Source organism: Drosophila ananassae, chromosome 3R, assembly GCF_017639315.1.
Source record: "Drosophila ananassae strain 14024-0371.13 chromosome 3R, ASM1763931v2, whole genome shotgun sequence".
Classification (NCBI taxonomy): Eukaryota; Metazoa; Arthropoda; class Insecta; order Diptera; family Drosophilidae; genus Drosophila; species Drosophila ananassae.
In genome coordinates this window covers 16,994,622-17,010,876 of record NC_057930.1, presented here as the reverse complement: position 1 = coordinate 17,010,876, position 16,255 = coordinate 16,994,622, and the positions used below count along the sequence as shown (strand labels likewise).

The 16,255-nt window shown below is 44.1% G+C and overlaps 2 protein-coding genes across 2 annotated transcripts in view; one reads left to right on the top strand and one right to left on the bottom strand.

The window, feature by feature from the left end:
- The window catches only part of LOC6497108 (AF4/FMR2 family member lilli), a 54,363-nt gene extending 42,484 nt beyond the window's left edge, over nt 1-11,879 (bottom strand). The window contains exons 1-4 of the mRNA XM_044716639.1: nt 11,156-11,879; nt 10,424-10,993; nt 10,001-10,263; nt 8,641-9,870 (exon numbers count right to left, since the gene is read on the bottom strand). Coding sequence (XP_044572574.1) covers nt 8,641-9,870; nt 10,001-10,263; nt 10,424-10,820 — 1,890 coding nt within the window. The 5' untranslated portion in view covers nt 10,821-10,993; nt 11,156-11,879. The remainder of the gene's footprint in view (nt 1-8,640; nt 9,871-10,000; nt 10,264-10,423; nt 10,994-11,155) is intronic.
- On the top strand, nt 5,932-7,275 carry LOC6498408. The gene is made up of 2 exons (XM_001962702.4): nt 5,932-6,069; nt 6,128-7,275. The coding sequence occupies exons 1-2, from the start codon at nt 6,016-6,018 to the stop codon at nt 7,151-7,153; spliced, it is 1,080 nt and encodes a 359-aa protein (XP_001962738.1). The 5' UTR covers nt 5,932-6,015; the 3' UTR covers nt 7,154-7,275.
- Nucleotides 11,880-16,255: the final 4,376 nt, after the last annotated feature.

The window sequence follows — 16,255 nt, the reverse complement described above, 5'->3', positions numbered from 1 at the left end:
ATAATATATCATAAATCCTGACATAAAATAATAATTTCTTTTTATTGCAAGCCAGTTAATAACTCTGAAACTTTCACTCGCCATTGCAATCGAATAAAAAGCAATTACAAGCCAATCAATCGGTTACATCAATTGCGCCAATAAAGGCCGCCTCAATGCCAACCACAACCGACTCGAATGATAAATCAACTAACAGGCGAAAAAAATAATGAAAAAGTCCTTTATCCCCTAGTTCTCTGGAATATGCAAATAAAAAGGATATATCTGCTCCCCCATCATCCCTTCGTCTGGTTGTTTTTCGGGAATTCGTTTGGTTCTTTTGGCGTCTGCTCCACTTTTGAATTGATTCCAGCCGAAAGTCGTAAATTCCTTTGGCAACTTTCGCTTGTTGAATTTTGCATCCTTTTGACAGTCGTCGTCGCTGTTTATTTGTGGAGCGAGAGTCCTTTTATGTTTTATTTTGTTGCAAGCGACGGGTATACGATTTGTTGCCCTTTTTATGGCTTTACGGCCCAAGCCGAAATCGGAAAAAGTGTCGAAAGTCGGGATCCTCCGTAATAATATTCAAAAACCATGAGTGAACGGGTGTGAGTGTGAGTGCGGGAGAGACTCCGCTTCACCAATACAATGGCAAGGACCTCCCTCGTCATCGTCAATGCCGTCGTTTTTGTTGTCCTTGTCGACGTCGTCGTCGTCATCGCGAGTTTCTCCTGCTCTCGTTTATCCTGCTCGTCCTCGTTTCTCGCCTCGTGTTTGTTTATTTGCATTTCCGCTTGAGCTGCAGGACCTCTCTCGCCGAGTGCGTGAGCCATGTCGGTGTCTCTGACTCTGTTTCTGTGTGTGTGTGTGTGTGCGCGATGATTCAACAGGTGTTTATGTCTGTTGCTTCTCTGACTTCTCCTCTGCCATTGTCATTGTGGTCTTTTTTCTGTTGTTGGCCGTTTTCTAGTCACTCTTGCTCCTTTTTTGCATGGTGCCTCCAAACACTTTTCCCTTTGCATTTCTTTTCCGCTCGCCATATGTATTTGTGTGTGTGAGTGCTTGCACGTGAAGTATGTGTGGGCCTGCCCTCAAGCCTCCTTCGATTATGCTCATCATCTTCTCTTCTTTCTGCACTCTCCCATTGTCGGGCGACGTCTCGCTCTCGACTTGTTTGCTTATTTGTTTGTTTTGCCTCCCCATTTGCCTTTTTTCCTGTTTTCTTTTGTGTGTCTTCAGCTCCACCTCCTCCGCCCCCTACAACCTCGGCAAACTTCCTGATTTTCCCGTTTTTCCCCCAATTTTCTTGGTCGTTTCGGTGTTTTTTTTTTGTTTATTTGTTGTTGTTGTTGTGCTTTTATTATGCCGCACACGGCTCAACTTTTCAACTTGTTCTTTTTTAGCTTTTTTCGATGGCGGCCAAATGAAATAAAATAAAAAATACATTTTCGTCAAGGACGTTAATTGTTTTGCTTCTATTTTTTCGTCTGGCCGGCGAATGTGTGTATGTGTGAGTGAGAGTGAGACTGCACGAGTGTCTATGTATGTGAATGAGTCCTTTGACTTTTATTTTTTCTTTTATTTGCCGGCGCTTGCTTGTTTATGTTGTTGTTTTTTTTATTGCCGCCTCAATTTGCGTGCACTTTGCGGTTGTTGTTGTTGCTTTTGTTTTTTCTCTCTGCGCGTCCTTGCCATTTTGTTTTTTTTCATTTCCTTTTTGCACTTTCTTCCGGTTTGGACCTCCACACACACACGCACACATACATACTACACCCATAAGTGGCGTTTAATTTATCAATTTGCCGTTTGCCAAAGGAATTCATTATTTGATTGTTGTTTTCATTTTTTGTCGCTTCCTGTTTCGTCCTTTTTCGTCCTGGTCCTGCCTCCGCTTTGTGCGACTTTCTTTGACGAGCTTTGTTTACTATTGTCTGGGCTTAATCTTTTGTTTATTTGCCATCAACGTCATCGTTCCGTGCCGTGCCGCTTCGTTGCTGCACTCATCGGAAGCTCAATCGGTAACAATGAATTTTTGCTTCTCCTTCCTGGGAGCTCCTTTTTCAGTATTTCGGTAATTGGAGTCAAATTGTTTATCGAGAAGGATGGGCCATTGATTGGGGGAATCGAATGTCTGGAACACTTCAAGGAGGCGGCTGCTTTCGAACAAGAAACCACAAAATTGTTGAAAATGCAACAAGTATTTCTCATAAAAATGAACTATTTTAAAGTTGGAGCAAAGGATATTCTTATATTCTTAATTAAAGGATACAAAATACTTAACACAACAAAAATAATTCGTTCACCTCCCAACTCATTCCAATATTTTTTAAATTATTTCCCAAAATCTAGGGATTTTTTTGAAAAAGTAATTAAAACACAAGTCTCGGGGCCTGGAAAAATAAGTAATTGCCACCTTGTTCGAGAACTCATCAGTAAACACTGAATAGTCCCAGGACTGTGTCAAAAAAAGGGGGGGAGGGCACTGCCTCAGAAAGAATTGAAAAATTGAAGGAGAAAGAACATTTTCCAAAAACAGCCGAATGACGAAAACGAAGGATCTTAAAAGGAAAACCATCTGAAAGCTCAGTGGACAATTAAGAGAAACGAGAATTGACAATTAGAAGGCAAAAGGGGTTGTCCGACGGTCGGGCCTTGGGGGGAGAGGCCTGGACAGAATCGACAAGTTTCTCGGGGCGCAATTATGATTATGGGTGCGTCCGCCCAAACTCCTCCAAATCCTACTTTAATTGTTTTTTTCCTCTTCTCCTATTTTCTTTTTAACAGGGATGCTACCCAGTTGCCTGGACGGAAATTCATTAGAGCAGCCCAAGGGGGTAAGGGTAACTGGTAGCTGGTCCTTAGTCCTTGGTCTGTGGTCCTTGGCCATGTCAAAGCGACTCCAAGACGTTGTCCTGACTTTTTTCCTCAGCGAAAATTGCAATTTTTCCCTGGGACAGACTTCGATGGGGGTTGGGACGATTTTCCCTGCCCGACAGACAATCCCTGCCCCGCCCCCGCCCCCGCTCCGGCATAACAATGGGTGTGGCCGGGTGGCTGTGCGCAAAAAAGGCTTCGCATCCTGCTTACGATAAAAAAAAGGGGAAGAGAACAAGGACCGCTAGACGGGCAGGCGAGCAAACATAAAAATGCGTTTTTGCCTTCAGAAGTCCCTTTTCGAAAGGCAGCTCAGAATGGTGGGGGTGGGGTGGCACCTAAACAGAAAGTAATCAACCCACACACACACAGATACCCTGCTACAAGCACACACACATACAGAGTCACTGCCAAGCAGAGACAGGACGAGAACGGCGTCCCCACCTTCACTCATTTGCACAAAACACACCCACAACTTTGGTCCGAGCCGGAGAAACTTTTTTTCGCCGCTCCAACATTTCTGCTTCTTCCGCACAGGGGTGGTGAGGGGGCGGGGAAGGGCGTTGGTTTTGGGGTGGGCGGGGCATTGTTCTTGTGCCGCCATGAAAATTAATGAAGAAGTGCCCGACCCATGTTCCAGAGGCACTAAACCTCCGCTCCCCGCCCATTGAGGACTGACAGACAGAAGCCTCGGTCCCTTGGTTTGGGGCTGGAGTCTGGGACTTTGGACTTGTAGTTAGTGGACTGGCTGTGGGACTGGGGGTTGTGGATCTGGAAGTGCGATCCAGGCTAAGAGGGTCTCAAGGGGCTGTGTCCTTAGCTTCTTTAAAAATATTTTAGGGATATCATAGCGCTAAGGAGAGATTTCATTAATGTAAGAATTCTTGTTAAGTTCATTTGATACTGAGCCAAAATTTCAATATTTTCTTCATTATTGGATTGAAAACTACAGTGTTCAAAGAATGTTTTAACTGTACAGGATATATCAGGGACTATAATATTATTCTTCTGACAATTTTTTATTTATTTCGAGGTTTAATGACCCAACTATTAGATGCCACTGGTTCTCTAAGTTATACCTCTGTTACTAGACACTAGACATTAGACTTAAAATGATTTACTTGCTTTCTTAAAACCAAAAAAAAAATGTGTATTCCAATAACTGTACATCAGACTCAAGAAGGATAAAAAGTACGTCCTAAAAAACCGAAATAATAGGCAATGGGAAAACGATTTTGTGAAATATACGGAGCATTGGGCAAGCCAATCCCTTTGGATGGGGCAGTAGTGGAAAGGGTGGCATGGAGCCAAACTGACTCACCCATCGGGGACCGAGGCTAGCACGAACAGGACACTGAGGACCGGGCAACAAACACTCGCACACACGGTCAAGTGGGTGTTGACCTGTCCACAGTTAGAGGTGCAGGGACTCGCTTGGTGTTTACCTTTTTTTTTGGGTGACCCAAAGGTGGCCGGGGATGGGGGCCAACTGTCGCTAGTTGGCGCCAGGCGAGAGGCCCGAGACTCCGCACAGGAGCCGAGGTAGCAGCAGGACATGGACTGGACGAGGACGACGCCTTTGCTTTTAGCTTGATTGCCAAGCCTAGTTAACTGTAAAGTTTTATAACTTTGGCCGACTACCTCGCCACCCTGGCAAACACCGACACCTTCGCTTCGTTCAAATCGGTTGGTTTATAGCACGCACCCCCTCGGCGCCTTGCCACTACTCTCTGATCCCCGTTCGGCAGGGAGCCCTAACTCTTTCGCCCCGTCCAGAGCCCCTCCTATCCTTGACAGCGTGGACGTTGCTTCGACCCTTTTAAAAAGTCGTCAATACTCGCTCTGCATGGGAAAAGGGCTACCGGGGAGCCTTGGGGAAAGGGGAATCGTGCAACGGCCCCTGAACTCGGAAGGGAAACGCCCCCCACCCAGGCAGGTCGGACATGAGGACCGGGTCCACGGGCCAGGACAAGGACCAGGGCCCGGGCGTCTATCAAATTCCAATTTCGGTCCCTTTTTTTCCTCCGCTCTGTTGGCATTCAAAGTTTACGGCGTCTTTTCAGCGTAAATCCTGCAAGGCCAGCCCCGGAGTCCGGTCCTGCTGTTGCACCCTCGAAAGACCGTTCTGGACCCTGGCCCAACCAGAAGGCAAGCTATCACCAGGACACATCTTCAATATCCTTTCGCAGACCTCACTCAATCTCCCTCCACTGGGAGGAAAAACCAAAGAGTACTTTTATTCTTGCAGACTCATCATAACGTGTTTGCATTGCTAAATTATTTTTGGTTTTTTTTAAATTATTTTTTAATTTTAGCAGGCTCTGCTGTAGGACTTTTAAACAGGTCATATTAATTTCGATTGTCTGGTGTATCTTTTTACAAAATGTTATTAATTTTAATCAAGCACCTTTTATCACAAATTGTAGAAGTAATATTCTTTAAAGATTATCATCTGTGTTTCATTGTGGAAATTCTCGCTAATGGGGTTATGAGGAATTTACCTACAATACTATAACTTTGAATGTTAATGGAATATTGTTAAGGTGAACTCATACTCTTTGATCGGTAGTCATTAATATGACAGTCATTTGAAAGTAAAAAGTATTCCGAAAAATAAATTAATTAATTGAATTAAGTCAAATTTTTGCCTATATTTTTCAACTTATCCATACATAATTTTTTTAATTTTACAATAGTTTTTAAACTGTTAGAAGGGTATATTATTAAAAAGCAATAACATAACTAGGCACCCAGGTTTTTTTGCAACAACAAACCGGTTATTTCCCAGGGACCGAGATGCGATTTATTAAAAATGATACTGTTGGGTATGTTTACTTTTGCTTAAAGATGTTTACCTTTTTTAAATTAAATGTATTCTTAATTTTAATATTTCAAGTATGTTTTGTAAATAACTAAACAAACAAAATTAAATTCGCATCCCGAATAAAAACTAGACTATAATAGAGCGATAACCTTTAGGAAGCTTTGAAGAATGACTTCATAGAGCTCCGAATCATATATAGTATTTGTGAGCGTGATCGCTGATTAGGTGGCGATTGCAAAGCTGGTAATAATCAGAGAGGTTTCTAAATCCCGAGATCAGTTCTATTCAAATAGTCAAAGTGTTCAGAAGACAGCGCAACAAGGTTGAATATTATAAGGATGGAGTCTAATCGTCTGATTAGCCTAGCTTGTTTCTTGCTTCTGCTGGTGGAGGTGGGTCATGGACACTGCGTTTTAACACAGACCTAGTGACTTCCTATTATTCTTCCAGTTGGGAGCTGCCCGACCCAACCCAAGTGGGGTCAACGAGTGGGTTCGCAACCAGGCCCTGGATTTGGGACTAACCGATCCGGAATACGATGAACTGAGGCGCAGCGGACAGCCCCTCATTAAAACCACCCAGAACGATAATGGAGAGCGAGTTTCACTGACGTACGAGCTAAGTCCCGACGGAAGTAAGATTTCTCGGACTAGACTCAGAGAGCTGCGACTTCCCAGCGGATCCGGCGGCTATCGGGGCTCAGAGAACATACAGAACTGGGAGTACGTCTCCAGCCCACCTCGCCAACCTTTCCGTCCGATTGTGGAACCCGATTTCCTGGCCAGGTTCTTCGACAACCCCTTCATAAATCCCCTGGGAATCGGCTTTCCCCAGTTTGCCACACTTTTCCCGGACTTCAATCCGCCTCCTGGCGTAACGCCCCATGTCACAACCAAAACGTTTTCGGATCCCTCCGGCAGAGACTACACGGTCACCACCAGCCATTGGAGCACCCACTCCAGTTCCGGACAAAACCCGTTCTTGGCTCCCAGAAGTTTCGACCAGCTAATACCCAGATTTCCCAACATAGGTAGCCGACTTTATCCCAATAATCCGAGCTTGCCTCCGGCCCCATCATATGGTAACAGTGGTCCCGCGAACCCCAACCTCAACCCAGTTGCAGCAGGTGGCTCCAGTCCACCAAGTTTCTCACCAACCTATCCAACTAACACGGAGCCGCAAGGTGCCGGCAACACAGATGGATGGGTGCCAGTGGAGCAGCCAACTTCCACCCAAAGGACCATAGTGCCACTGCCCACTCTACCACCCCTGAAGGCGGGAGAAAATGCCTCGGACAGTGTCATCGACGACTTCCTGGCCAAGGTCGATCTGACTCCCACGGAGATCGAGGAGGAGAACGGGGAAGTGGTCAGGACCATTGTGGACAAAAATGGACGAGTTTTGAGTGCCAGGTTCGTACTGAGCACCGTCAAGGGGGATAACGAGCCCTTGAAGCAGACAAAGCCCACCAAGTAAACCATTAATTACTTTCTATAACATGGAATATGGGAAAATGTATGGAAAATATTAAAAACTTATATTCTTGATATTTAGTCAGGTAAAATAATCGAAAATAAATATAAATATGTTCCGCCGAACATCACAAGCATACACTTTCTTATCAAGGGGTTAAACCCGGAGATAGTGACGAGGTCTGAGTTCCAAGTGGGAAAATTAGAAACTTGCACATACCTCCCCGGGTAATTGGTATTATTTTCATTATCGCATATACTACACGATCTTACCTGGAGTACTCTGTTTCTCTCTAAAAATAAGCAGATACAAAGCTTGGAATTAAAATATTCAAAAACTACGAGTGTTTACATATACTATGAGGGATAAGTTATAATTTCTTTATTTTCAGATCGCTGGCCAAATTAATTAAAAAAGCATAAATAGTTCTGTATAGCTAATTTATTACAAACGATTTTTGGTTTTTCGCTAACAACTGAGCTGTAAAAAAGGAAAGAAAGAAAAATATAATTACAATAATAACGAAAATCAACAAAAATAATACATAAATAATAACATTAATGGATTAAGCATGTTAACAACATAATTTAAACAAAAAACATAAATTGCAGCCAAAAGTAATTCAAGCATTAAGAGATCAAAAATTATAAAAAACACAAAGGAAGCAGAACGAGAAATTCAATTTGAATTTCAAAGCAAAAATTATTAAAATACGTAAAAAAGCTATTGAATAATTTTGTGCGCCGCTCAATGGAAGCGCGCTCGGTGGGCCGAAAGAGTGTGTGGTTGATACTGATTTGGGGATTATTGGTGGGTGGTGGTGCAGCGGTCAGCAATGTGGTGCTTGTTGTCCTGCCGACACGTGTCTTTTTCTGTCATTGTCTTTCTCGCTCGTTAGCATTGCATTAGTTGCGTTACGTTTATAAGCCAAGCATGTCAGAGAAAAAAGAAACTAGATTAGTAAAAAATTGTTGGACGATCAAGCGTATGAAAGTCGATAAAAGGTTGCATCTTAGGTCTAGCTAGGGCATCTATATACTACAATTTAAAAAGTAAATACGCATTCAAAAAATCGCTCAAGGCGACAGCAGAATGCAGAAATGAAAACATGGTGCCTGCTTTTAGGCGATCCATAAATAAAAAGCGCATGAATATTTGAAGAATTTCTCTTCATTCTGAGCTTTTTTTTTGCGGACGTGTTTTTAATATTTTTGGTTACAACAATAGTAAAATGTATATAAACTTTTTGTAGTAAGTCATTAATAAATGCAGTAATCGCCAAAGGCTTTCAAATGTAATATAATAAAACGTGAAATATAATAGTAAACTGGATTGTTTGTCAGGTGGGGCGATGCATTCGCCTCAACCCTGACATGATGAATAGTAATTTCATAAAACTTTAAATGAAAAGCAGCTTTGATTGCTCATTTGGGATCAAATACCACCAGGTAGTCCTAACTCTATAGAGAATACTTGAAGTCCTTACTCACCAGGTTATCGAACCGCAGGGCATCCTCGTCACTGAGTCCCATGCTGCGCGTCAGCTGCAAGTACGTCGAAGTAATGGGCTTCAAACGCTCCAAGTCCAGTGGCGGCAACGGCATTGACAGCTCCACTGGTGGGAGTCCGCGCAGCTGAGGAATCCGCAGCTCCGGCACCGGCTTGGGCGGAGTGGTCAGCTCCAGCTTGAGCGGTGCCTGGGTGCCGGTCACAGGGGTCGAAGTGGAGGCCGGATTGCCTGTCTTGGAGCTGGAAAATAAAGATTTGGTTAGGTTAATCGGTGTGTGGGCTCTGTCTTTGGGAGGTGCGGTGGGCGTGACAGTTGAGACCGTTGGAGAGCGGGCGCGCAGCAGACTGTCCGGAGAAGTCTTGAACGTAGAAAGACCAGGATTCGGACCGGGCGAGAGTGTCTTGGGAGGTGGTGCCAGAACTGAGTCTGAAGTGGTGGTGATGGTAGATGTAGTGGTAGGGGTTGTCGGGACTGTAGGGGTTGTTGTGGCTGGGGTTGAGATGCTGGTTGGATAGCTGAGACTCTGAAGCAGACTGCTGCCATAGATGGGCGGCGCTAAAACCTGTTCGCCAGCATAGAATCGTCTCATGAAGTCATAGTAGCGAAGCAGATTATCCCGCGATTTCAACAGCTGTACATCAAAGCTTTGGGGGCTCGAATGAGATGGAGGATTGGCCTTGGTGCTGGCACTACCACTGGTTTGGGACTGAACCTGGCCCGACTCCTTGACCACACCCGGCGGACTCAACGGACGCTGCAGCTGGGTCTTGACCCGAATTTTGGGCACGCTAACCGGCGTGGTTTCAACTGCCCCCGGTGCCCCAAGTGGCTTGGGACTGGGACTCGGCTGGGGTGCCCCTAGTACATCACTGGCGCCACTTGCCCCCACGGTCCCACTGCCACACCCACCCCCGCTGCCGCCTCCGTTGCCTCCCAGGGCCAAACCACCGGCCACCGGCATCGAGGCCTTGAGGTCAGCGCTCGAATGGCGGCGACGTTTGGCCGTGGGCCCCGCCTCCAGCGAGCTCTCCGTGTGTGATGAATAATTCAGGTAGTTCTCCACTTCCGAGGAGCTCTCATTGCCGCCCAGGTCGGCCTCCTTGCCACCCCCCAGGGGCGAGGAGGGGCGCAAGTTTTTCTTGCACTCGGGGCAAATGGTTAGGAAGCGGGTTACTGCCTCGCGGGGCAGAAACGCATATGTTTCCGTTATCTGTGGGAAGGAAGAGAAAAAAAGGTTAAATTGATTTAAATTATAAGACATTAAATGGCTCTTTAATATTATTAATATTAAATTAAGTTCTCAAATCAAATAATTATAAGTAGCTATACACTACACTCACAATGCGGTAGGTGCGCTTCTGGCCCGCATGCATTCCACTGCGTCCACCCAGCTCCATGTGCACATTGTAGATGATGTCGAAGAACTCCTCGACACATGCCACTTTGCGGTAAGTCCGGCGACCGAACCCCTTGCTGGTGGATGCAGCAAAAAGGTCCACATCTCTCGGATTATCCGACAAAATGGCAGATGTCGGAAGAGGCTTCAGACAGCGGCGACTTCCAGGTGCCTCCTCAAAGCCGTCGGGACGGTTGGTAGTAAAACCTATTAATGATAATTTTTGTTAAGTTTCTATTATAAGTGATGAAAAGATAAAACTTTTAAGAGTGATAGAAAACATGCAAAAACTTCGAAATATAAAGTAAGACTTAAAGTAAAATGCTATGGTAGGATGATCTTTGAGAGGTTCAGTTGTAAAACTCACCCTTCGTCTTGACCCAGAATCGAAACTTGGAGCTGTCCGGGCGACTGTGCTCCTTGCCCTCCAAAGCCTTCAGGATGCGTGCCTTCTTGCGCAGCGTTATCGTCTTGGTCTTGGCCTGATCGCCGTAGGTGGAGAGTGCCCAGGGCTGGAACAGCGCGTAGATAATCTCCCGCTCACCCCCCGGCTGTTCCAGCTCGTCCACGTCCGCGTCGTAAGCCGCCTCCGCCTCCCCCTCGCCCACAGTCACCGGCGAGCTCTCCTCCCGCTCCTCGATGGCATAGAGCTTCCGCTTGCCACTCCACTCCTCGGCCGAGGGAAACCCCGGCACCGAAGACTGTGGATGAGGAGGCTCTGGCTGGTCCAGGCTGGGCTTGCGACGGCCATTGGAGTGTTCCATGGTTAGTAGATATGGGCCAAAATTTCGAATCCCACTTTTCAGTTGAAAAAACTCGCACAATCAGAGCAAAGTCCCAAGGATAATCGATTGCATTGGGCAAGGATAGAATTTTGTTCAAAATTTGAGCTTCAGCTGTATTCTATTATTCGTTTGGTGGGATTTCGTCGAATATCCTAAAAAGGTTAATGGCCGAACGTGTAATTAATGGTTTGTATTTCTTTTTTAGAATTTACATTCAATCTAAAAATATAATGCAGTTTTATGACAAAAATTGGATTATTTTCATCCATTTTTGGATAGAAACAGAGTTGAAAGGTAATATTTTTGTAACCTACTTCTTTCTACACAGTCTTTTTTCACAAACTCAACGAATATTGGATAAAAACAAACACAAATTTTTCCAAAAACAATTTTTTTCAACAAAAGTCAACAAAAACAGTGTTTTGTAACGATATTAAAATTTAACAGAAATCCCACGGAAACGAAAAACAAGCGCCCAAATCTTTTCGGCTCAACAAATAACTAAAGGCCAAAAAGAAAAGAACAACAGCGAACGCGTCGCGACCGAATGAAAGTTCAAACTCAACTGAATGACCAACCGATCGACGTCCCACCGAGAAGATCTCGAGGAGATGCGGATGCTTGGTCGTCTCGGAGGAAGGTCCTCGAAGGTCCAGTCGAAGACAGGCTGGTCCAGATAGAAACCGGTTGTCTGAACGGGCATCTTTGAACTTTGAACCGAATCACCGAGGACCAAACTGCAGAAAAGCCAACCGAAAGAAAGGGGTTGGGGTGAGGTCCTTGCTCACATGCTGGACTATCTTGCAGATAAACCTCATGGATGCCTACCTCAATAAGTTGCGCAATTGCTGGCCGGCGAATCTCGAACAGCCCTGCTGAACGCCTTGTTGCCGGGCTGAGCCAACCCGACGAGGACGAACTCACCCCTAACCCGGGCTAATGGATGTTTTGCATATTTAGTAGCCCACTTTTCGGCTGTTCTCAGAGCGCGAAAGAGCGCCGGCTTCGCTCGCTTTTCTCGCTCAATACAAGACGATGATGACGTTTAGATGCCGGCAAACCCACCCACCCAGCTCCCACCACCCCCACTCGGTGGCCACCCAGCCCCATTTCCAAACAGCCGCCTGTTGCGCCTTTTTATTTCTCCTTGAAGTGTGTATTGTTTGCTTGTTTTGCGTCGAGCTCACCACCGAGGCGTCACATGTTGCGCCACACTACACAAATATTTGTTGCGGAAAAAGATAAGTATTTTGTGTGAAAAAAGAACAGAACGAAGCGGCCGTTAAATAAGCATAATCAAGACGAAAGCACATTTTTCTCTGAATTTTAAGCCGCCAAAAAGCGTGCTTTAAAAAGTGACAATATTGCCCGTTCATAAACGGGATTGTCTTGGGTGGTGGTTCCTTTAGGAGAAATCTTAAGGGTGCAGAGGCATTGTTCAGACCTTAAATATTATCTTGTGTGTTTTTTGTGTGCTTCTGAAATTTATCTTATCCTACTATTGGTCAACGCAGTCCCAGAACCGGCTTCATCTTGGGTCTTCTTGTTGCTATGACTTCTGTCTGCATCTTGATTCGAGCGTCCGGGTTCAACATAATTACTGGACCCGACCCCATTCAAAAATGTGACAAAACTAATGAAAAACTGGTTGATTTTCGGCCGCCAAAAAATCGTTAACGGAAAACTGTAATTTTTCTGAATTATTCATTTTATACTCCTTTATTTTATATTCTTTGGAGCTCCGGGGAGGTCTTCCAATGTATGAATGAATATAAATTTCTTACAGTTTTAATAAGTATATTAATATAGTTTTTTTTATATTTTCTTGGTTTTATTGAAAAGTGTTTACCAAACAGTAAGAATTTTATCTACTACTAGTACTTCCCCCAAGATATGTACATGAATTATAAATATTATATTTTATCATACTTTTTTTTCACACAGAATCCTATCTATGATATAATAATTCAACTATGTTTAATTCAAGTAGTTTTCCATTTATCTGCTTTAAAAAAGCTAATTTGATAGCTTTATTCTTATATTTTAAGATATTATCTTTTATCTTTAGTATATTTTAAATGTTTTATAGTAACACAACTCTTAAAACTTTCCAATTGATCACAACATCACATAGCATTGGACCAATAGATGCCAAATCAAGGTAATCGAAAAGGTCTCCGCCAGAAGCTCATTAGTGGCCGTGGCCTCATCGCTTATGCATTGAAATTGGCAGTCACTTGTGAAAAAATCAATGCATGTCTGAGTAATCGATGCGCCTAATGGAATATCTAAGCTAATAAGGCAGAGCACGTCACCCGCCAGGACCGACCAGGAGGTGAACCTAAACGGCGACTCCTTTCGAGGACAATTACCGAAGCAGCTTATAGACAAACAATGGATGGCTTTTGGCCATTTGGTGAGCTAATGTTTGGTCTACCGGGGCTGGCTACTTGCCATTTGGTAAGCAATTAACCAACTGGCCAAATAGCATTAATAAATCGACTGCCCGGCTAAGTAGTTGATCCGAAAGAAGCAGCCTACTGGTTTTCGCCTTCGAAGACGGCTCAGCAGTGCAGCATCTGCGACAGGACATTAGATGGAAACAAGTTTGGTTCCGTAAAGGATACTTTCTCACGCTCGATCTCAGCATCCGCATCCGTTGCCGGACACAAAACTTTTATAAGAATTACCTCCGTCGTTTAGATGAACTTTCACATCAAAATTTCAACGGATTCGGACCCAGAATGCAGAGAGCACCGATCCAGTCCGGTTTTGCAAACTGGACATCAGCCTCAACTGCCGCTGAACTTTGACACGCATCCCGGCCAAGATGAGCATCAACCCTTCCCATCTTGAGACTGGTTCTTGGTCAGCCGATGGTCATCTTCAGCCTCCGTCGGGTCCATTTTATTGGGGTGGGTTCTACACTGGCCGATGTAGATCCTGATGCTGATGTTTTCCGATGATTTGGCCCGCATGACTCCTTTTTTCCTCACTTTTCGGCAAAGATAATGTCCAGTTTTGGTCACTTCTTTGTCTGTTTGTGGATCGGTTCGTCTGCATTTATGTGAACTTGCCTCAGATGCTTATGATGCTGTGCCAAAGGACACCAATAAAAAGTCCACACATCTTGCCACCATGAGAGATTTTATTTTAGGGAAAAATAAAGGGGACAGCGGAGATGTTTGACATCAAACCAGTTCCATTTCTAATGGACTGTTTTTCCATTTATTAGTTTTTTAAACTTAATTTATTTACATATATAATTATAAACTTAAATTAAATTATTGTATCGGTAGCCTTCATAACTGTTCGAAGTTCGACTCAATTAACAAAAATCAATATTGAGATAAATTGCATATTTGACGAACTATTAAATTTTTTGTTGCAAAATCGGGCATTTAAAAAGCGACAACAAAGGAAGCGAGTTGTTGTTTTATTCTTCTGGTAAAAAACCAATGCAACCGATGCTGGCAAAAATTTGAGAAGTCGGGGCTGGCGGGTGGGGCAGTTGGAAAACTGATTCGTTGTCGGTTCTGGCAGGCAGATAATGAGGATGGAGCGCGGGTTGGCGCGGCATAGGGATATGGCCAAAGGGTCGGCGAAAGGAAGGCGCAATTTTACGCACAAAAAAGAGCTGGCCCAAGTGGGTGTGTGGGTGGATGGGTAGATGGGTAGATGGGTAGATGGGTGTACGTTGGCCTGTAGGCTTAACAACGCAACATAAATTAACGCATATTTCAGTTGCAATTTAAAAAAGAGCACAAAGCGAACGGAACTGCAGCGGATGATGGCAGTTCTGGCTTCTCTGCAAGCGCTTCAATTATTTGTTCTTGTTATTGTTGTTATTGTTATCATTAACATTGTTGTTGTTGTCAAAAGTGCCAGTACAGCGCATTATTTTCAGCCCGCTTCAGCTGCCACGGCCGCTGCTGCTGCTGCTGCTGTTGCACGCACAAAAAACGAACAAAACCGACAACGCCCCAAATGCTGGGAAAAAAAACGGTCCCCAAACCCCTGTAAAAATGCATCGATGCGCCTAAAAGTATGCAACGCATTGGCTGCCCATCTGTCTGACAGCCCCATTGACCACCCCCCCCAAATACCACCCACCCTCCCAGCTCCATCTCCAGCCTTCCCCCCTCCAAACTCCTTTCCTCGCACACACGCATATGACAGCAACTGCTGCCGCTGCTGCTGATGCCGATGCTGCTGCCGCTGTACATTATTTACCTCTTGTTCGTTTTTTCCGGGCATCGGCGTTTTTTACAAGTTTTATTGCATGCGTGCGCGAATGAAAAATAAAATATATAAAAATATATAACGGTACCGCTCCAACACGTCGACGCCACCATTGGCCTCGGTGACGGCGAACGCTCAAAAAATGAACAAAAAGCAAAAGAGATGCCCAAATGTGGATTCGCGTGCAAGCAAACGAGCCGGAGCGATTGCACAGCAATGTCCTGGGTCCAGGATCAGGGTGCATATATAGGTGCACTGATTGCCACCATCGATGGGCAGGGACTGGAGAAGGCTGGCTTGGGGAAGGGCAGCAGGGCAGCTGCAGCGGTGGCCATAAAAAAAACCCCAGGACAGACGCCGGGGCCAATGGTGCGTATGTGTGACGTCGGCAAACGTTGGGCGACATCGACGGGAGAGGAAAAATAAATTAAAAATGGTTTGAGCCGCTGCCGCTGATGCTGCTGCTGCTGCTGTAGCTGCATTTTCCACTCGCATTGTTTTTCTTTTTTAAGCTCTGCGCAAATATATTGAAAATATTTCCCTTTTTTTATGCATTTATTTATTATTTTATTTATTTTTTTTCGCTTTTTCATTGTTTGTTCGCCTAAAAGCGCAGAACATTTTTTAATTGGGTTAGTAATTGAAATTTATCGAGAGACTTCCACGCACAGCCAGCTCCACTGGGGAGGCCAATCCAGTGCACAAAGCCAAAGCCTTTTTGAAAAACTGAGAATAGAAATGGTTAGACTTTATATATCCTGAAAAGCCACAAAAGTGTGACTATTGTTTTAAATATAGAATCTTTTTATATAAAGTATCATGAAGATTCTGAGATTGGGATTATTTAACAACCTAATGATACTTTGACCAAGAAACTTTCATCTCAACCCTGAACCTCTAACATTTAAATATAATAAATATAACTTTGCAATGGCTAGGAAATCCAATACGTTCGATTTTTTTATACATATTTATTCTTCATATTCCACATATTATAGAACATATTTATAATATGAATATTTAGTTTGATTCAAAATAAGACTCTAAAGACTATAGATGTGATAAAGGGTCAGTTTTGTAACAAACTGCATATTCTAGTACTCATTAAATTAGTTACAAGAAGATCTTTGCTATTTTTTAAGTTCAAATAAAGTTTATTTTATTTAACCATC

Coding starts and splice junctions, on each gene's coding strand:
- LOC6498408 (XM_001962702.4), top strand. CDS start 6,016: ATGGAGTCTAATCGTCTGATTAGCCTAGCTTGTTTCTTGCTTCTGCTG. Junction 6,070..6,127: donor TCTTGCTTCTGCTGGTGGAG/GTGGGTCATGGA, acceptor TTATTCTTCCAG/TTGGGAGCTGCCCGACCCAA.